The sequence below is a fragment of the Ambystoma mexicanum genome, chromosome 2q, assembly GCF_040938575.1.
Source record: "Ambystoma mexicanum isolate Mex_15411 chromosome 2q, UKY_AmexF1_1, whole genome shotgun sequence".
Classification (NCBI taxonomy): domain Eukaryota; kingdom Metazoa; phylum Chordata; class Amphibia; order Caudata; family Ambystomatidae; genus Ambystoma; species Ambystoma mexicanum.
This window is the reverse complement of record NC_090924.1, coordinates 1,392,990,806-1,393,013,697: the sequence shown is the minus strand read 5'-3', so window position 1 is coordinate 1,393,013,697 and position 22,892 is coordinate 1,392,990,806. Positions and strand designations below refer to the sequence as shown.

General features: G+C 48.0%; 1 protein-coding gene across 2 annotated transcripts in view; it reads right to left on the bottom strand.

Moving 5' to 3' along the window:
* The window catches only part of EFHB (EF-hand domain family member B), a 400,940-nt gene that overhangs the window by 182,359 nt on the left and 195,689 nt on the right, over window positions 1-22,892 (bottom strand). For both annotated transcript variants that reach the window (XM_069648882.1, XM_069648883.1), the window contains one exon: window positions 9,347-9,430. In XM_069648882.1, coding sequence (XP_069504983.1) covers window positions 9,347-9,430 — 84 coding nt within the window. The remainder of the gene's footprint in view (window positions 1-9,346; window positions 9,431-22,892) is intronic.

The window sequence follows — 22,892 nt, the reverse complement described above, 5'->3', positions numbered from 1 at the left end:
ATGCCGGTATTGATTTACCGGCATGGTTTTCCGCTCCATGCCATTCCGACCCCTCAGACCGTAAATTCCGGCACCGTAAACTACAATGCCGTAATTTACGGTCTTGGGTCGCGCGCGCGCGCGCACCACCATGGCGAAATCAACGCCATGGCGTAAACTGGAGCTGATTCCAAGTAAGGACCACGCGTAAATTACGTCCTCCTCAAGGCCGTAAAGTACCTTACCGGCATGGAGTACATACAGGCATCTCAGAGAAGGAGTAAAGAACCCTGAGCAGTGGGACCCAGAGCCACAGGTGCACACATGCAACACAGACGGAGGCCAGGAGTCCGGCATAGTAGAAAAGGAACACACCCACACACCACCACCACCCTCCCACACCAAGATGACACCAATTGAACAATCAAGTCCACAACCACACAAACCCCTGCAACAACACCAGGCCCCCCCACTGAGGAGACACAGGGGTAGAAGGAGGGGGGAGACAGGCCCTGCATGCAGCACCAGTGCATCCTCCGTTACCACCCCTGCAGCCCCCATGCACACGTAGCATGACTTGACGCTCTAGGAGAAGGCCTACCAGACAGACACCCCTGACCACCTAGACTGTGACACCGTCACCACCATATTGCGGCACAGACAACAGACAAGCGAGCACCATACAAATGTACAGTGCCAACCCGGCACAAGTGATGGTGTTGCCTGTGCCCCACACCCATGCCAAAGGCACCCACCAGCACACAGTGGCATGTCACAACCGTCCATTATGCGGCCACATATCCAAGTGCCCTTACACCCTCCCAAACACATCCCCAAACACACAAGGGTCCACCGATCCCCAACATGGACCACCCATGAGACACACAACAGTAAAGCTGTACCAAAAGCAAATGGAGGCATGGCAAATGACAATGTTGCCCCTGACAGCACCCACCGGTCGTATGTGGACCAGCTTGGCATGCACGTTGCGGACATCAACTGCAAACAATACCACTCCCCCTACGTGCAGATGGAATGCAACACTACCAAGACCCGCACACATGGGTGGGCCCGACACCATACAACTACACATGACTCAAAGGGCCTGCTGAAATGACATGATATGATATGATATGGCATTTGGAACGCGCCCATACACAAGTGTCTCAAGGCGTGACGAGGCAGGGAGGGGGGAACAAGGGGAAGACAGAGAACGATCCCACCAGGCCAGGTGTCACACAGACCGCGCAAGTGCAGGGGTAGTGAGAATGGAAAAAGTGCAAGTGCAAGGGGACGGGGGAAGTGCAGTACAAAGTAAGTCGAATATCCAAAAATAAATTAATAGGGCCAGCTGGTGGCAAGTGCAAGGTAAGTGCAGACAAGTGCTGGGAAGGGGGGGCTGCAGGGATAGAGAGACAGTCCCGCAGTGCAGGGGTTGCCAGGGAGGCAGTGCAAGTGGAGAGTGGCTGGGCCCAGGACCGAGGTCGGCGAGAGTGGCCCAGATCCAGATCCTGTGCAGTTTCAGTGAAGAATTCAGCAGGGGAGAGGGAGAGAGAAAGCAGAAGCAAAGAGGAAGGTCATGAGGTGCTTCCGGAACCAGAGATGGTTCTCCTCAAATATCAGGGATGCAGGAAGGCTGTTCCAGAGGGAGGCCCCTGCCGCGGAGAGAGATCTACCCCCAGCTCGTTGCTCTGAGAAGCGGCTGACCCTGAGTGAGTCGGAGACGGATGAGCCAAGGTCTTGGGAAGGAAGACATTCAGGAAGAGAGAGTAGAAGGTATTCATGCCCCAGGCCCCAGAAGGCCTTGTGGACAATGCATAGTGTTTTGAACTTAAGGGAAGGAGGGAGTGTGTGTGCCGATGAGGAGAATCTCAGTCTTACTAGCATAAAGGCAGTGTACATTGGCTGCACTCCATTCCTGGATATCAGACAGACAGTCAGAGATGAGGGAAGGAGAGGAGTACGCCGAGGGTAGGCTGAAAATTTGCCTGGTATCGTCCGCATAGCGCTGAAAGTTTGGGCAGAGGGTGGCGATGCGGTGGCCAAGGAGTGCCAAATACTGGTTGAACAGCCAGGGAGGGAGATTAGATCCCAGGGGAACACCACAGGTGGAGGAAAAGATGTCAGAGAGGAGGGCCCCAAGTTGGACCTGGGAGGGTCGACTGAAAAGGAAAGAGGTCAGCACGCTACCGCGCCACACGGCCCAACATGCAGGATGACCTGTGTCATGCAAGTGCACTGGTGCCACAGGGTGGGTGCCTGCATGAACCAACTGCGTATAAAAGATGGAGCCATTGTACGTTGTTCACCCTGACAACAAACCTGCCAAAGAACCAGGGCAACGGCACATATGAACATATTTTCACTTTGCCAGAATAAGGCACCCACATCACACTACATCTACACCAACTGACAAGGGATAGGCACACTACACCAGCACCACTCATTGGCGGGCACCACAACCGCAAGTGCATATCCGAGGGCACACTGCACATTCACATTGCGGCATCCCCCAGCCTGGCACCACATTGGAGACCCACCCCTGGAAGTGGAATTCACAGAGGACAGCAGGGGTACGATAAAACGTCACCGGCATGGCACCCCCATAGGAGTGTTGGGAATCACCATAGAATGGATCAGAGCTGGATGATGGACATGATCCACAGCCAAATGAGAATGTACACAGTACACAGCACCAGAATGATCCGACATCAGAACAGCAGCATGCGACAAAGGAACATGTACCCCAAGATGTCCACACCACCGTTCACGGACCATCATGTAGACACGACACCCCACAGCATAACATTGCATCGGACACATATTTGTGTCCCTGATCGTGCCGAATATATCTATGTACATGTACATATGGCCATCATTGAAAGCCTGCCATGACAGCCAAGTGCTGTTCACCACCATGACAGTCCACACACCCACCTCATTTTGCGACACATGCAGCTGTTGGTGGATGTACCCTAACAGCAAGCCACATGACCCCTGTCATGAACCCCCTGAACAGACCCATGGGGCAACCAGACCATGGCCATACCCGTGCATGCGTGTAGATGCAGCAGTCACCAGGTTTGTGTGATGCACATATGTGCCCGCGAACCAGGACTGGTGGCTGACCCCTCCACTGATATCTGGTGTCGAATGGGCCCATGCCATATGTGCAGATGGACAAAAAGTGCAATGAAGAATGTCCACAACGGTTCAACTTTGCAACACCAATTGTGTATTGAGATAACAAGAAATGAAAAAACAGTGCTTACTTCAGCAAATGCCCATGCCCCCTCCCCCAACTCCAGAACACAACATCACCCCCCTCCCCCCAACCCCAGACCACAACATCACCCCCCTCCCCCCAACTCCAGAACACAACGCCACCCCCCTCCCCCCAACCCCAGAACACAACATCACCCCCTTCCCCCCTCCCCCCAACTCCCGAGCAGTCGTCCCATGTAGGATCTTGAGACCACATGTGGCAGGAATGGCTAATGTCCCTTGGAGCCCTTGTCTGGGGGAGGCAAATCGCGTTTGCGCAAGGAACGCCGGAGGCGTCTCTCCGGGCTGCCTTGCGTGGCCTCACTTGTCTCGGACGTGCCCTCCTGCTGTGGCTCCGTATTTTGACTCCCTGCCTCAAGGGCATTAGCAATGCAGTTGAGGACATGGCATAGCCGGGTTGTATTGTCCGTCAGGGAGTCGCACAATCTGGTGGTGCAGTCGTTGAGGGACTGGCGCATTTGATCGAGTTCCTCATGCAGTCCAGCCCTGGTCTGGCCATTATCCTCAAAATAGTTCCCTATGAGATTGCTCAATTGCTGAACTCTGAACTGGTCAGGTGAAGGGGGGGCCATCAGATGATCTACTTGCACCAGCATGCTGTGCAGGGGGTTGTATGGGTGGACTGGAGGGAACGACGTCACACCCCAGCGGGTCAAGTTCAAGGCTGTGCACTGGTGATGGTGCATCCCCGGAGTCACTGCATGACGCCAGTGTCACGAGGCATGGTTCCAGCATTTGCATGCTCTCCTGGTCGTCCTCCGACATGGGCCCCTGGATGGGTGGCGGGCTGGGCTCCCACTCATCTGGTGCGGTAGCGGCAGCCTCCCCTGAAATGCTCGATTGTGCTGAGGTAGGGGTCTGCTCGGCTGCTGCCACGGATGTTGTGTGGCTTGCTGGTCTGCCAGCTTCAAGTGGCCTTTCCGTAGGCTGAGGGGTGGTTTTCTTGGCTGCTGGCTTCGGCCTGGCCCTGCCAGTACCTGCGGAGGTGCTTGGCCGGCTTCCTTGGGGCTCTGTGCTGTCATGGTCTGTGCCTGTGGGGGTAGGAGAGAGGGACAACATTAGTGTATGTGCTATGTCCTATTTGCATACATGGTTGCATGGACATTTCAGTCATTCACAGGTTATTCAGTTTGGGGGGTAGCTATGGCAGTGGTACATGTGCATGGTGATGACATATACACATGTTTGGGAGTGATTTGTTGTGCCCTGTTCATGTACATTTCGGCAGGTACTATGCCTACCACGCTGGACGGTGTGCATGATGGGCTGTGCAAGTCAGTCCAGTATGGTTGATGTGTGTTATGTACTCGCACTTGGGCCAGCATTAGGCGACACTTGCCTCAGCATTTGTTGGATAGGGGGATGCGTTGGATGGGGGGAGGGCAACACAAGAGGGTGCCTTCGATGGCCCCTGGGTCAGTTTACATGATGCAATGGACATTGCCAGTGTGCACTGTCAACACTCACCTCCTTCTGCAGAAGTCGTTCCGCCGCACTCCATGGTCCCCACGCCCTCTATGGATTCCGTGCCAATGAGCTGCGCGCAGGTCTCCTCCCACAGCTCTAGTTGGACCTGTGTACTTGGCCCACCTTCCGTCTGCAGGGCCTGGCTGCGGTTGGTGGAGAGGAGGCCCCGCACCCGCAGGTCGTCCCACCGCTTGCGGCATTTCCTTGGGGTGCGGGGGGTGCTTCCAACAGCGCTCACCCTCTGTGCCAGTTCCGCCCAGATGGTCTTCTTGCGGAGGGTTGATTCCCTGCGCATGTCGCCGCTGAAAACTACATCAGCATGCTCTGCAAGGTAGTCTACCATGACCTGCAGTTCATCGGTGGAGAATTTCACCTTGCGGACGCGATCCACCGCCCTTTTTGGTGCTTTCGGCATGTCCTGCGGTGCCTGGTCCGGTTCACGACTTTACTTTCCTCACAGGGCTGCTGGCAGCTGCGGATGGCAATGGATTGTGTTTTTAAAGATGGCCGCCGCTCTCCTTCCCGTTCCTGTGCGATGTCGTAATTTCCGGATCCGTTTTTCGGCGGAGACCGTAATTTACGGTTTCTGTAAATTACGGTCACCGTAATTTACTGTCACCGTTATGCACTGTCGCTAATGCTTACAGGGCGGTGTAGTACTTTACGTGTCGGTTGCATGCCGGTAGGGGTTTTTCGGGGGGTTTTGCGGCAGGCCGCGCGGTCCTTTTCCGGCATGGCGGAAAGCGCGTGTCCGTGAGCTCGGAATGGGCCGTAATTTTCTGACTTCAACCAGCACGGTGTCGTACTTTACGCCATGCCGGAAAATACGGATACTTACCGGCATGACTCGGAATGAGGCCCAATGCATTAGAAACATCATTCAATTCTCATAACATTATCTGAGGCTGCATAGACACTAAACACAACAAAAGGTATGTAGTCTTAGTGGGATTAACCTTCAATTAAAAGGGGTGCATTCAGGCCTCTACTGCTGTTCCACATTGATGGGAGTGTCCCAATCATTGAAACACTGAACAGATATACTCTGTGTAGCATCCAGATTTCACAGCAGCTCTTTATAACAACTCACTAGCACAGGCAACAGGAAAGGATGAATGGCAAGTATATGTACGGCACATGTGAATGGGAGTGGTGGGGAGGATGAGTCCAATAGCACAAATTGTGATCTTTGGAACAGGAAAAAATTAAACCACTTCAGAACCAAACACCCAGTTCCATGCAGATTCAATAGGGGTGAGCAAAGTATCTCATGTTGGTAAGAGATAGAGACCTGAGCAGGAAAATACTTCTAGCCTCTGGGACATACAGAGCTCCATCCACCACTCGAAGAGTGGTTGTCATGGTGCTGCAGAACAGACAAAAACCGAATTGGAAAGAGAACAGTCAATGGAGTCCTAAGGCTGATATTTGTACCACAGTGTGGCAAAGCCCCCCTGCCTATCCTTGGGAATCAACAGTGGGGTGGTTGAAAGTGCAGAGGACTATCCGAGGTAGTAGAACCAGTACCCAGAGTAGGTATACAGCAGATCCATAAACTAGTCCATCTGGTCACTAAGTCAAGGAGCAGTCACAGCAGCACTCACAACCCCACAACACCTACAAACCCACCTGACCACTGGGGTGCAGTTACAGCAACACTCACTACCCTTACAGAGAGCAGGAACCCCAAGGGTCGAATCACAGGAGCATTCACAGCCCTACTGTGTATGCCAATATGCATGTCCACCAGAGAGATAGTCAAGAGGGCCCTTACAACCGAAACACTGCTGCTATCCCTACCAGGGACTAACAGAGGGAGAGAGGGTGGTCCATGAGCCTTGGGAGTAGGCTCTCCCCATAGGGTGAATGCTTTCACAGCCATAGGGTGAATGCGTTAGAGAGCCATTCATGCTCCCTAGCCATACCCAGAATTCCAGTGTATCAATGTCACAATATTTAACAGTCCCAGATGATAAGGCAAATACATTTTCTCCTGTAGCCTGGAAGTCGGGGAAAACAGTTCAATTTAAGATTCATGACTGCCGATGCCCAACGGTTACAAAGTCGCATCTGAACAATGCAAGGGTAATTCTTGCAGAATGCATGCACAAAGGAATAAACACACAACTTTTCTCGACATCAAAGGGGTTAGAAACGTGCACGTTCCCATTGAAAAAGGAGATTTAAAGGTAGCAAACAATTTTTCAGGCTTACCACAAGGTTTTCCAACTATAGATTCACACACTGGGAAAGCATAGGGCCCCAAACGAATACAGGCAGTAACAGTAGGGCTTGCAAGGGGAAATAGATCGACTCTACATCTATCCATAGCCCATAGGGAATCAATCAAAGGTGTGGCAGGCCCTCATACATCCTCAGAACAGCCCCCTTTCGAACCACATAACCCTGAGCACATATCGTAACCAGAGAGCAGTGCAGCCCATACTGCCCAAGTGCAACCAATGTCCCTAGGCACCAGCCAACCGAATGAAAGATTGGTTTGTAAAAAGCAGCCAGCCCAGTGGGTCCTTGGTAGAGTCAGAAGGAAATGCAGACCTTAAGGGCCCCAATTGTGGAGACCTGGAGGGTGCAACGCCCAAATGGGGAGATTTGGAAGAAGCTTCTGGTGAGGCAAGGTTAAAGAAGTGTGGATAGGATATAGTAGTAAGGAGAGGGATTGTTGGGGAGAGGAAGGAAAGATGTTGGCAGAAGGCGGAAATTATTACCATCTTGGAGAAGAAAGAGAGGATTCTTTGGAGGAAAAAAAAGAGTAAGAGAGTCCATGGGAACAAAAGAGGAAAGATTATCTGGGAGAGAGCGGGCAGCGAGGTGAAAGATTCCGATCTGTAGGAGGGAATGATTGAGTTGGAGCAGAAAGACGGGGATATCATCTTCAGGAAAAGTAGGAGGAGGAGGAGATCTATTAGTTCTACAGTAAGAAGTGGGAAGACAGTTATGGAGAGAACACGAGTTACCAAGAGGAGAGAGGAAAAGTGAGTGGCGAAGTCAGAGATCAGACTATCTCTGTAGTTAGAATGATCAGGGATGATCCGGAGCGTCAGGATGAGCCAGTGGAGAGTGCAGTGGTTGAAGAAGGTTTGAAACAGTGTTGCTATGCTGGGGGATTGAGCAAGCAACAGGGATTAGACAGTATGGAGAAGGGAGGAATGGGGGAAGGTGATATCAAGGCCACACTTCTCAGCATCAAGCCCTCACCCTGCCTGGCACAAAACTCTGGCCACCCTTCCAGAAGAGAAGCCCAACAAAAATACCTAGGAGGCAGGTTGCAGGAAGAATATCGAAATACTTCTCAGACAAGGAGCCATGAATCTGCGGCCTGGACTCACTGCAGCTTCAAGAGAGGGTTAGAGGGGCAGATGAACCCTCAAGAGGGGCGGAGAAGACGTCCTTGAGGAGGGAACACATTTATTTTGGCTTTGCACTCAGGGAGAACTGTGAGCTTTGAGTTTGCACCTGACAATGGACTGTTGCATTTGGTAGAAATATTGACTCGTGTTAGCTAGTGCCTTTGTAGCAAACATTAAAGCCCCTACTCTGTTATATGGACACAAGGAGCAATCGTTAAAATAGCAGAGGCGCAGAAAGGGTAGGGCCTGAGTGGGCAACACCCACCCAAAATCTGTAAATGCCCACTCAACAGCGCTGTGTGGGCATTTACAGATGTTAATGTCAATGCTGTGGGCCCAACTACATTAGCTTCAGGTCCCTAATGTTAGACAAACCTGGCTACGTGTTGTTGTGGGTCCCTGGCCAAGTATGACACTGACATCATTGTAGGAGCAAGTAACATCTTTATTGGATTCCAGCTCCGGGTACAGGGTACATCAGGTAAGTGCATAGGGACAGAAACATCCACAGGCATCCTCACTCAGTCACCCCATTTTCTCAACTGGCATTCACAGAACAGCTCGGAACGTAACATTCTCTCCCTCAGCATTCCACGTCAGTCACTCACAACATCCCATGCATACAAAGCAGGGTCCAGGGAAGGCTAAAGTACAACACTACGCCTCTGTAAGATTGGCAAGCATCCTAAAATGTTACATTTTCTCACAGCACTCGTTTTATAAAGCCCTTAAAAATGTACAATTTGTGACTTAGTCTCAGTTCAACAGATATCCCTGAGATCAGATCTGCAAAGATATGATTTCATTAGTAATAGTGTATTTTACCTAACCCAATGATGAAAACTTGATTCTAAAGTTTCTGAAAACTTTTTAATAGTGGTATCGATCAAAGGCTGTCATCGATACCACTATTAAATAGTTTCAGAAACTTTAGAATCAAGTTTTCATCATTGGCTTACGTACAAATGTCATTAATGTAGAATGGTGAAGCGCAAGTCGTCAGCATTAGCATATATTCTGTACTAAATGGATTATCCTAATTGGGGATTTCTTCCTAGTGCTGACGCTGCTGCACACCACGCAACACAAATATTAGGGTCATAGCGCACACACCTAAGGTTATACCCCCACACCTTTCCTACTTTTCCTATGTTAATATAATTAGTAAGGATGCTGTCAGTGGAATGTTAAGGTCAGTTATTCAGAATGTCATTATTTACAGGCAAACGGTTTCATGTGGCACTCACGGGTCATTCACTTTTCCAAGCTGATGCTGAAATTTCTCGTTGAAGTCATCAAGTCGTTTCGACACAATTTTCGCTGCCTCTTTCCTGAGAAGCGGAATAAAAATGAAAACATGAGTGGCCATCAGCATTTGCATCAGAGTTTATCAATGAACCATAGCAGATACCTTCCAACCAAGAGCGAGCAATAGAGCGTTCACATGTTTTACTATATAAAAAGACCAGAAATAGGGCCCCCTTCATGCTATAGTTACTTAAACATAGAATGCTGGTAATCCTGGAACCGAATCATTCCTCAGTAAGAAAGACTTTGAGAAATACAAGGATATTAGCTAATAATTATGTCCATGTTTTTAAAGGTGTATATATGCACGTATATAGTCACAACTCAAGATGTATTAATTCAGAAAATGTACACGTGTATCTAAAATGATCTTTTCAAATTGTAATCCAACTTCTATGCAGCTAGCCAATAAAAGATCTCAATACAATGCAATGCCTCTTAGCTACTAGATCGTCCACATATGTGAGGGGTGCAGTATAAATACTGAATAACAAAACATATGCAATAGATCAAATCTGTTTCTGTCATTCTGTCATTGGTTCATATTATGATTATGATAAAGAACACAATTCCCTGCTGATGACCACTTGTACCCCATTAGTCCCCCAGGAGTTACATGGCATTGTTTTGTGTTAAAGGTGTTAATTCAGTGCCAGACAGTGGGATGCACCTACCTACTGCGAGAATAAAGAAGTGGGGTGTTGGGGGCAACTGCACAGGAAATGATACAGGTATTTTAAGCCACAGACGCTCCATAAAAAGGAATTCATTGGCAACGGTAGAGGGTAATGATGAATTGAGTGTGCAGACAGTCCAAGACACTATCTATTAGCCAAAGAAGGGGAGGACAAAAATAGCGCTATCCTAATCACACATAGTGGGAAATCCCTCGGGCGTGCTGTGCCTTGGTAACCTTGATCTGTAGCAGGTGACCAGTACGACAGGGATCTGCAAAAGGGGGGTAGGGGTCTCATTATGAGAAAACCAACATAAATAGAACTGGGGGATGTAATTACAGGGCGGTCAGCCAAACCAGCCTACAAGGCAGCAGGGAAAATGGCTCTGTACAGGTCACATGACCGCCGATGGCCATCAGCAGGCGGATGTGGGAAGGATACACTGGATGGTGTGGCGTTCCTGGGAGGACCAATCAGATGGTAAGTTCCTGAGCTCTGGGGAGGGGGCCAGCATCTAAAGTATCTACTACAGAGCTCGTGAAGGTCATCATCCAACAGGTATCGTGTGAGTGTCCCCTTTCCCACCAGCTGCAGGGTGTCTCGTGTTCCGTTCTCAATTGTGCTGACCAATGGAAGTGTATTAAAGGTCCGGCGGTCAGCACAACTGTTACTTCATTAATAACAAGTAGTTCAGGGATGGGTTGTGAATAAATGTGGTACCACATGGGGAGGTAATGTAATGGGAAACTCGTTAAACTGTTTGCTTCAATTATGCTTCACTGATGAACATAAACTTCAAGCAGGTGATGTCAACGACCTAATGAAATCCCTGGGAAACATAGAAAAAGTGAACTCTCTACATGCAAGTGTATCTTTGAATTTCCAACCATTTTATTTCTTCGTATAAAACTTCTGTTTGTATTCCATTCAGATGTCAGTCTTCTCGATCAAAGTCGATCCACTGTTCTGTTTGATTTGTGCTTACCCGGCTGTAATAAACAGGTTAGCTTCATGCCAGGTGTGTGCTCCACTTTTTGAGTGTGTGGTTTTTCATTATGATCTAATTAGTGCACCCAACCCCATCCCAGTGCCTACCACTGTGCTGTCACAGTTGCTACTGCTCCACCTGCTCTTTTCCACTGCTCACCTTGTCGCACCCCGCCTCACTGGTACTTTATCACTATAGTCACACTCCTACTAAGGCGGCACCTTCTTTCTAGCCAAATACCAGTCTACTGGTGCATGCTGCTGGCGCCGTAGCAATTCCGGCAACACAACTGTAGCACCCTCTACCTTCTCAATATTAGTACTCTTGGGCCTGCTGTGGCACAAAGAGCCTGTCCTGTGGGTACTAATACCTTCACAGCCCTCCTTCCATGAGCCACAACGGGTCATAATGGCCCTGGGCTCCCGGGCCAATTTGACCTGGCGTGGCCTGCAGCGGAGAGAGATGAAGCTTAATTACATTTGAATGTTGGCAGATCCATGAACAACAGATCAGCAGAAGGCCTTAAACACTGTTACAAAGCTTGATGCTACTCTCTGAACATTTTTGTATTTGTATTTCTTCATTTGTATAGCGCTCCTGGCCCAAAGGCATCTGGGTGCATATCATAGGTTACATAAACAGCATCCAAAAAACAGTTACAGAGATGAAAAATACAATAACAGGTGATTACAGGTAGAATTTACAATCCATGTTTGCGCCTGAAGGCTTAGTGTATCCCTTAGCCAACATTCTACCAGGACAATGCACATTGCAAGGTTCCAAGCACGTTCTACAACCCTTCTCTTTGGTTTCTAACCTGCTGTTGTGTGATTTAGCCCACTAAATTGGCATTACAGCCCTGTGAGAGAGGGCTGTAATTATTATTAGAACATTACTGAAACAACAATCCACCAAAATGCACTTGTAAGGATATGATATTAAATAGTTTGGGCTGGTTTTTTTTAATGGAATAAATAATGTACACTCGCCAAATAAAACATCTGTGTGTGCACTACCCTAATGTGGCAACCATATTCAAAGTCACATATACACAACCCCATTCTGTTTATGTATTGTGAAGAATCTGGTCAATTCGTCCCTTCTCCCCAGAGGGGAGCCATCCCCTGTGAGGCTAGTGAGGCAGACCCAATCCCAACATACAATAAGATTTGACTTTGGGATTTTTTTCATCACAATTGCATAACAATACTGGTTACTTGCCTCTCTTGTGAATTTCCAGCAAGAACACAGTCATTATCAGTATAATTGTTTTTCAATCCAAAACTTATACTCTTTCTGTTTTGATCTAAACTGAACTCCAAAGTGATAAAGAACTAATTTATGTTAACGTTCAGTTTTGCTTTTAAACTTTTCTTTCATGCACCATTCTTTGTTCTTATTGTCTGAAAGACTCCACATCCAATATTTGTATGTACTAATTATATCATTGACTATATATGTTCTCACATGTTAGACCTCACCATGTATACTACTTTTTTGATATAAAAGTTTTACTCTAATTGTGTTTGCTTAGGAAGCTGCTTCGATTACCCAAATGTGTAAGTGCGGAACACATATACCTTGAACTTGATCTGGTGGCAATCTCCTATGTATTTGTTAACCATTGCGTTATTAACTTTGAGAAGCTGAAACGTCTCCAGATAGACACAATCATTGGTGCATATATGGTTGCCTACTTGCGCCTAGTGCAGAACTCTAAATTTGGAATAATGGGCAAACTACAAAAACTTCATAGCAAATGGGATTGCCAGAATTCCCCATATAGATTGATGAGTATGCCACTCATGAAGTTAAAATTAAAGCATGTACTGAAGGAAGTCTGCTATGAACAGCAGATGATAAACCTATCCACAAAAACATTTAGTGGAATCTATTATAATGAGCGCTCATCACGTTGAAACTCCCTAGTTATATTAATGCATACCCGAGCCCTCAAACGGTGCGGCAATATTTGTTACTAAAATTTAATATTTCTGAGGCATTGGAAACACATGGAACACAAATGGGTATTCCTCGTGACATGTGTTTCTGTCGACTGTGCGGCCATAATGTCACAGAGACACTACACCACTTGCTAATTGTATGTGATAGTCTGTATGCATTGCGATACAAACATATGAAGTCATATAATAATACCATTAATCCTGACGAAATTGAGACACTGTGGCCATTGTTTATGAGTGGTAATGACATTAATCTAATTTATTTTATGGTGACATTTTATAAGAAAATTGTATTGATATTACATTGTATTGTATAATTATGTAGGGTACCTCAAGACTGTCGTATGAAATCAAATGTGTTTTTTAATGTGAGTTATTAGCAAATTGGTATATAATCTTGTATTTTAATACTGTAATAATGTGTAATCTCGGTATATAAAACATTTGTTTTGTTATATGTATACCTAATAAACTATTAGACTATTTACTCTAATTCCAATAAATGTTCATGTTTCATTTGAAGGAGTGACTATATACACGTTTAACGCATGCAACATTTATAACTTGAATAGTTATATAGGTCTGGACCAGGTGAATGATTCTAATTCATTTACACTTCACATGGGCCAACCCTTGATGTACCAGGACCTTGTTTTGTTGTGAATACAGATTTCCTTGACCCCCCTGGTATGTCACCCCTGGGTCAGACCGCTGCCGCTAGATTGTGGCCCTCCTTTCTGCACATATAGGCTAGTGAGGTGAACCCGCTCTGCAAGACTCTCCCTAGAGGTCTGAGTAAGTGGGACCTCACAGGGTGGGAATCCCCTCTTGGGTACAAGGACTAGTCCGATAAGGACCTCCCAGTCAGGAAACCACTGTCTGCCAACATGAGACATGGAAAAACTGTTTTTACTCTCGTTTTGACTACACCAACCAGTGACATTCTTTCCATCTCTTTGGCTTCAGGCAATGCTGGATTTTGTCTGAGCGCCACAGTCAAATAAGGAGGACACACCCTTTTGGTTTGTGATGATGTACATAAACCCAGGAGTAACTGAATGGATAGGAAATTCCTACGCATAGGCGAGCCTCTTGAGTGAAGACATCCTGGAGGGGTGGAGCCGCGCTCGACCGTGGACCCTGCAGTAGCATGGAGGGTGAGCCAAACACTAGCCAGATGCCAGAAGTCTGGTGTCCTGTCCGACGGATAAGCCAAGGTCGGGGAAGAAGCGGAAAAGGGGAAGCACTCATTTCCACTGGTGGCGTGACCACAGAGAAGCTGTGGTGGGCTTGGGGCTCGGTAACATACGCCAAGACCAGATCGCTGGGGAGAGCCCGGACTCCAAGCTCTATGCAGAAGGACGTTAGCTGCACAGACAAGCAGCAACAGGGAAGCAAACGTTCCCATGGAGAGACTACCACTGTGAGGTACGAACACTTTGAATCAAGGTTAGAAAAGCCAACTAGGTTACGGGAACCTGAAAAACCTGAACGGGCAAGCGCCGCTGTGAATCAGTACGAGAGAGGTACGACCACTTTGAATCAAGGCGAGGAAAGCAGACATGGATATGAGATCCTGAAAAACTCGAACGGGCCAATGCCCTATGTGAATCAGATTGAAATATTTACAAAAACTTTGCATTCAGGCTGGAACAGCTGACAAGGTTACGGGAGTCTGAGAAAACCGAGCGCCCTATATGAATTGCATTGATTGAGAGAACGCAAGTCTGCCAGAGGGTCCTTGGGCTTGGGGGAGTCCAAGAACCACAGAACTGTTTTAAAGAGAACTGTGTAGACGGTGGCCACCAGGGGGCGCGCGGATGAAATCCTCTCCTGTGTGAGCTCCCGTCCCGAGGTCCCGAAAAACGGAATGAGCCCCCGTTTTTGGACCCCCCCTGGGATGGAAACTCGAGACGAAGGCCCGTACGGGAGAAATCCCGGGTGAAAACGGCCCCGGCTTCCAGCAAATATCGTCGTGGAACTGTGAAGGTGAAAACGAAACTAGAATCGGCCTCGGCTTTGCCCGGAACTCTTGGCCTGCTGGGAGCAACTGCCGCGCCAACACCCATTCGAGCGCACGCTGGAGGCTGGGCACCCGCGTCCACCCTACGCCACTCCTGGATGCGTGGACCCGGCGGAGCAGACGGTAGACCGCAATAGTGGAGAAAGGAGCGGGGAGAACTTTGGAAGCGGTGCAACGCCGGGCGCCCCGAGAAGTAAACAGAGACGCGGGCCCCGTGCTTCCTCTTCCGCTGAAACAAACCTTCGTGGCGGGACCAGATCATCCCTCCCTGACGGACCAAGCGAGGCAGGTCCGCCGCCGGAACGGGGTGCGACCTGAGACACACGCGGCGAGGGGCTGACGCTCCCCGCGGCCCAAGAGAAGTAAGTGACTGCCGTTGTCCCCCCCTCTGTTTACCCGCCAGGGGATAAGGACCTTACCCAGACTGTAACAACAGACGCATCTGCCTCACAGAGGGAAAGGCCCCCGGAGATGCTTTTAGAATGGTCTGTCTCGGACGGAAAGTAAAAGCACGAAATAAGTGAACTCGGGCGTGTGCCTCCTCTGTGCTAACAGGCATTCTAGCAGCAGCACTGTCCGACACGCTGAAACTGCGACATCAGGCGCATGAACGCCCGACAGAAACTTGCCATATACGCATACGGTTCGTTCCCCCCGAATCGACGTCGGCCCCAAAATGGCCACATCGCCAATCACAGATACAGAAACGGCCGCCACAAAAGGAGACATAGCAGATTTACTGGCGGGAATATGGGAGCCAATATAGGAGGAAAAATTGATAAACTCACACAGCGCCTTGACACCATAGAGGATAGGGTTGAAGGTGTTGAAAACAACCAGGCCTCAATCGACGTCTTGGAAACTCAGCTGGCCCACAGAATAACTGAGCTAGAGCAAAGAGAGCAGGAATTTAAACTTAAGATGGATTATTTGGAGAACCGTGAAAGGAGAAACCTGCGTTTTTTTGGGATTCCCGAGAAAGAAGGGGAAACAGAAGAGGACCTAAAAACGACCCTTCATGACATCATTAAGCTCCTGGTTGCGGACGACAACATTGATGAACCCAAGACAGAGCGCATTCACAGAGCGGGAGGCCCACCTGGAGGCCCGAGATCAGTTCTGGCAAGATTTCACTGTTATCAGGATAGGATGAGAGTGTTGGAAAAGGCGAGGAGTGGAGGCACCATCTCCCTAAGTGGATCCCAAATAACTATATACCAGGACCTCTCCTCCCTGACCTTAGCTCTGAGGAAAATGTGTAAACCACTTACGACATGGCTTAAATCTCTTTGACACACGCTACAGATGGGAATACCCCTTTTCTCTTTCTTTCGAACATCAAGGCACAAGGATCAGGTTGAGCTCTGAGCAACAAATCAAAGCTTGCATATCCGACTTACTTGGCCCGCAGGATCGCGAGGAATCCCGTGACCATGCCCCCAAGGACGGGAGGGAATGGCAGACACAGGGCCCGAAGAGGAAGAAGGTGAAAGGCTCGAGGAAATATCGCAGGGGGAACGGCTCTCCGGGAGGGGGCAGTTGACCCTCAACAAGTATGGTACTCTTTGCTTGAATTGACATTTGATGAGGGGAAAATATGGGTTTTATTGGTGCAACGTGATTGAGACCTCCACTTATCTTGCAGAAATGTGCTCGCTCTGGGGGGAGGTTACCGGGGGCTCATTAGTTATGTTGATGTTTATTTTATAAGGGGACCGTGAGGTAACGGTCTCCACTGGTGGTTCAGTTCCGGGCTAGTGTGTTTAACTAGGCTCGATCGGACGCCACCGAACTCAGGAAGAAGGAAGGGACGGGGGGTGGGGAGGACGTACAAAGGCACGTGTCAAATCAAGGGTAAGTTTAAGAACTATGAACAGTGCAATGGTTACATGGTTGTTTAAACACAGAGGAAGCGGGTTGAAATGGTCAAAGAGTATGTATGGTCTCAGATTCCGTTGTTACAATGACCACTGAGACCATATAGCAGGGGTGCCATAAGGGTGGGAACGCTGAACGTCAAAGGTCTTAATTCGCCAACCAAGAGATCACTTGTCTTTAGAGAGTTCCGCAATTCAAATATCGATATCCTTTTATTGCAGGAGACTAAATATATGAGGGGTGAGGAGAGGGCGGTCCTTGGGAGGCGATTCGGGATAGAATTCTGGGGTTCGGGACCACTAAAGAGGGGGGGGGAATAATCATTAGGAAGGGAATAGACTTCAAGACCACAAAGGTTTGGTCAGATGCAGAAGGCCGAGCCTTGCTTGTTTCAGGGACCATTGGGAATGTGTCCACTACGATTACCACGATTTACTCCCCCAACGTAGGGCAAGTTAGATTCCTCTCCAAAACAATCCCCAACATCATGCTAGAGTCAACAGGTCAAATCATCCTTGGAGGAGATTTTAATACATGGGCAGATCCCACGTTAGATTGGAAACCTGGTAACCCAGAAACACGTGATAAACTCGGAGGAGACCACGCCCAATTCAGGGTAATGATGGAACTGTATGGACTGACTAATGTGTGGAGACTAATGCACCCCAAGGAGAGAGCTTACACTTTTTTTCAGCCCCACACAATACACTCACCCGCATTGACCACCTCTACCTCTCAGGAGATCTATGCGATACTGCCTCACACACAGAAATCACACCGATCACATGGTCTGACCATGACATGGTGACCGCCGACATAATGTGGGAATCCCTACCAGTTAGAGGTGGAAAATGGAGATGTAACGAGACCCTTTGGAAAGACCCTGTTTTTAAGTCGGAGATGGAAACTATAATTGAGGACTACTTTCGATTGAGCGATACCGGGGAGGTCTCTACACAAGGGGTCTGGGATGCGGGCAAGGCGACCTGGAGGGGGGTCCTTATGAGGGAAGGAGCCAATAAAAAGATAGAGAGAACTCTGCTTGAAAATAGACTCCGTAGTGAAATTGCCCAACTAGATAACGAAGCAAAGGAAGGGGGCGTATTAGACCATGAAAAAGTTAGTGAAGCAAGGAAAAAAAGGGAGGAACTCTATCTCCTAGAACACGACCAAATAGCTCGCAAACTTATTTCCCTAAGACAAAAATTTTATGAGAAAGGAGACAAAGCAGACGCGTTGGTGGCGGCCAGGCTACGAGCACAGCAGGCAGAACGCAGAGTGCAGGAAATAGTCGATGGAGGACCCAACACAGTTATAAGTAGGACCACCATCCTCGAAGCCTTTGCAGACTTCTATGAAGCCCTGTATACCCCAGAGACGGAACCGGACCCGTCTAGCATTCGATTCTATTTAGCTGATATCAATATGCCCAAACTGACATACATTGAGTCTGAGACCCTGGGCGCCCCCATAACTGAGGAGGAGATTCAGGAAGCCATCAAACGACTAACACTAGGCAAATCCCCAGATGAAGATGGGTATACTGCAGGTTTTTACAAGACATTTGCCACACAGCTCACACCCTTTCTAGTGAAACTATTTAATGAGATCCTAGAGTCGGGGAAACCTCCAGATTCATTTGTCAAAGCACTCGGTCATCCCAAAAGAAGGGAGAGATCCCAAAAAATGTGGATCATATCGTCCCATCTCCCTACTCAACATAGACGCAAACATATACACAAGGGTCTTGGCAGCTAGAATTGAATCATTCAGGCCCCGCCTCATCCACCCTGACCAGGAGGGCTTTATACTGGGCCGCCAGGGTGCAGACACCATGCGCAAAACCCTGCATTTGATACATGCCTCCCACAACCTGAACACTGATCCCTCACTATTTTCCATCGATGCAGAAAAAGCATTCGATAGGGTAGATTGGGACTTTCTAATGGGGGTCCTTCGCAAAATTGGGATGGGCCCCAAGCTTAGAAAGGGAATCCAGGCAGTCTACTCAATGCCTACAGCTTCAGTATTTGTAGACGGGGTATATTCTAGGTGGTTTCAGTTGAAGCGGGGTACCCGACAGGGATGCCCACTATCGGCCATCTTGTTTGCTTTGTCGCTTGAACCATTAGCACACAAAATGAGATCGGACACCGTTATAGAAGGGATGCACCTGGGACACACAGAGTACAAGTTGGCACTATATGCCGACGACATACTCCTGCATGTGGTCAATCCTGAAAGATCCATTCCCCGAGCTATATCCCTCCTCGAAGAATGTGGTCAGTTATCAGGGTTTAAGGTCAATCGGTCCAAATCCATATTGTTCCCCCTCCAGGGGGCGGCAGAGGTAAACGAAACAAAATATTCCTCCCTTGGACTGACGCTTGAGCATGACACCATGCAATATTTAGGGATACGAATTACGAAACAAATAGACACACTATATGAAGCGAACTTCCCAAAGCTTCTTGCCAAATTTCATGCGGTCCTGGCCAGGTGGGGCAAATTGACAATCTCGTGGCTCGGCCGGCTTAACGCCATTAAAATGACCTGTCTCCCGAGGTCTCTCTATCCCTTTCAGATGCTTCCCATTAAAATACCGGAGAAATACTTCACCGAGGTTAGAAAAGCGACCCTGAAATTCCTGTGGCGTGGGAAAAAAACGCCAGGATCGCCTACAACACCTTGACGTTGCCCAAAGATAAAGGAGGGGTAGGCCTTCCAGACCTCAAGAAGTATTATGTTGCTGCCCAATTACGGGTGCTCGTCCCTCATTTACGCAACCAAAAAGAACCACATTGGATAGCAATGGACAACCACTATTTAGACCCAGCAACACTCTCGGAGTGGCTATGGGCCCCACGAAAGAGAGTGTTGAGGAAGACAAAGGAACATCCGCTCTTTGCCACCATATGGGAAATATGGAGGGAGGGTCCAGAGATGAGAGAAATCACAACATGGCCGTCTCCACTCAGCCACCTATGGTCCCCGGGCATAAATAACCACATCCCCAATGTTGAAAGATTCCAGGCGTGGTATGAAGCAGGACTAGAAAGGGTGGGCCAGCTTCTCCGAACCGATTCCTTTATCACTCTCCAAGAGCTAACAGAGGCCCTGAATATAGACGTGCTGTCCGTTTCCCAGTACTTACAGATCAAAGGGGTCTTAACAAAGGCAGCATGGAAGGAAAAACTGAATAGGGAACTCACCCCCTTCAAGAAACTGTTGGACTCCAAGACTGACAGGAAGGGCCTGATTTCCGCCATGTACAAATGACTAGTGGGGGCAGGTAGAGGGAATACACATAACCTCAGAGCATGTCGGGGGAATGACATGGGGACGGAAATTGATGAAGACGTGTGGGATAAAATGTGCTGCATGGCAACACGCACTTCCATATTGTGCCAATATAAACTCCATTCAATCAAACTCTTGCACCGCTGGCAGTATGACCCTTACAAATTATCCAAAATGTATCAGTCATCCTCCCCCCTCTGTTTGCGTGAATGTGGACAAGTTGCAGACTATTGGCACATGTGGTGGGGATGTCCTAAGATTAAGATCTATTGGGTTGAAGTCTTGGGGTGGATTAGACACCTGGATGGGATTCAAAGAACGGCGGACCCCCATCTCGTCCTGTTCGGTCTCGAGAAAATAGAGGACGAGTGGAGGAGAGTCCAAGGCTTAGCCTCCCATCTGTTGCTCGCTACTCGGGCTTTACTTGCCACCAAATGGAAATCAATTACGACCCCGACCGAGAATTAATGGATCAATGTTGCAATGAACATATGTACCATGGAGAAAATTACTGCATCACTCCACGGCGGGGCAACACAGTGTGAAGTCCTGTGGTCAGACATCCTAAGCAAACACACATCAAACAGACACCCAACCCCAAATGGTGATAGGGTTCTTTGTTTATAGGGCCTGACTAGGTCTTTCTCCTCTTGTGTACTATTCCCCCTTTACCTGATTTGAGGCCGCGTCCACCCTAACTCTCAGGCACCAGAAGAATCATGACAAGATGCCCTCCTTATGGCGAGTCCCCGAACACACCACATCGAACCAGTTTCAGCCTGTGACAATGAGCACATGACCATGAAACCACAACTCCTTGGTAACACGATTTCTTAGTCCGTGAGGGGTGGGGGCTAGGGGGTAAGGTGTAAAAGAATAAAGAGATCTAGAAAATGATGTTGGTTATTTCCATTGTTATACTGTTGGATCTATAGAAACGGAATTAAGCACTGTATATTGGTATTACTCCCACCTGTGTAACGACTATGGTTGCATATGTAACCTTTTCTTTTTTCTCTTTTCTCATTGAGAGAACTGTTATGTTTTAAAACCTAATAAAATCAAATTTAAAACAAAAAAGAGAACTATGTAAAAAAGGGAACCTGGAGAGGTCCTGAAAAAACCTGTGTTTTCCAATGGAAGAGGGGACCATACATAGGGTACCTTCTTTCAACCGGCAGTCTACAGGAAAGATGTGAACTGTTTTATCATATTGATGAACTTGATTCTAACGACAAGCCATACAAGTGTTTGGGTCAAGCAGAAGCCTAAAGATAGAGGCTTTGTTCCAGCCTCTCTTTTAGTATAGTTTTCCAAAGTGGTAGGGACAGATTAGCTGGACAGTATTTTGGACTGAGGACGGTTTTCTTTTTACAAACACCATTTGTTTAGTTTCTAAGTAGAGAACTTCCCTCAAAGAGACAGGGCAAGTTAAGAATGTTCATTTTACTTTTAATAAACACTCTTGAAACATGGCAGTCATTTGTCCAAGTTCTTATTCTGGTTTGCCACAGTATTTATTCATTAATTCTGTGTCCCAAAGTTAGAGGTAAACGCTTAGCCATGGACTTCATACCTTGACATGCTTCAACCACTTTAATGCTGTATGGTTTCCTTCCGGACTGTGTTAGACAATATGCTTTACCTTAATTGTTCTAGAATCAGGCTAAATGATTTCCCATTTGCCCCACTCAGTGATTGCGTACCCTCAATGTCTCCATGTGGTATCATGCAGCTTATAGTTCGAGGCTTTATTATGGCAATAATAACGTGGTCGGGGTGCTTCACTGGCTGGTTACGGGATGGGGGCCCAATTTATAGTCCCAAGCAAAGCGAGATCCTTAACACCGGGCCCCAATGCCGTTATTGGGCTGGTGAAGACCACGAAATGCGTTATTATTGCAAATCCTAGAGGTGCTAATAGCAATTATAAAAAAGAAAAAAGGCAGTGGCCACAAAGAGTCAGGATTGCCATGGAAATGGAAGGCAGGGCTCCGCTCTGAGCCCCTCTTCCATTTCCATGGCGTAAACAGGAAGCCAAACAGTGCGGCCCGGGAAGAGGAGCCCTGTTAAGGTAAGGAGTGGGTGTGAGGGTTTTGAGGGACTGGATATGGTGGCGGGAGACAGGGGAGGAGGAAGAGCAGGCAGTTACGGGTGGAGGACAGGTGCGCAGAGCACTCAGGTTACTCCTAACCTGGACTTGCATTGTTATATTCAGCTTTGGCCTGGAGCAAGATGATTGGCAGTTGCATCACGGAAAATGAGTCAAGTGGCTGTGAAAAAGTTGTAGTTTGGGGGAAGTTGTAAAACATCTAGTACTCCTATGTTTTACCACTGCTACTAAATTTATAATGAGGCCCAACGTTAATTGAAGGGAGTCAGGAGAGAGCAACAGAAGGGGCAACCACCAAACTTTCCAGAGATCCTCTATCAAAGTCAAATACCATGTGGACCCATGTCTTAAGCTAGAGGGGCAACACTACAAATATTTGTCAAGAACCCATTCACAAGTCTATTGACTGAAAAGTGTTATTTCAATGTGTTAGTAATTATTTTATCATTCTCATATCAATCTACAAACCAATTGAGTGTGCACACGAATATGACATTTCACTTGTTTATATTCCACATTGGCATCACTTTATGTAGTCCAAC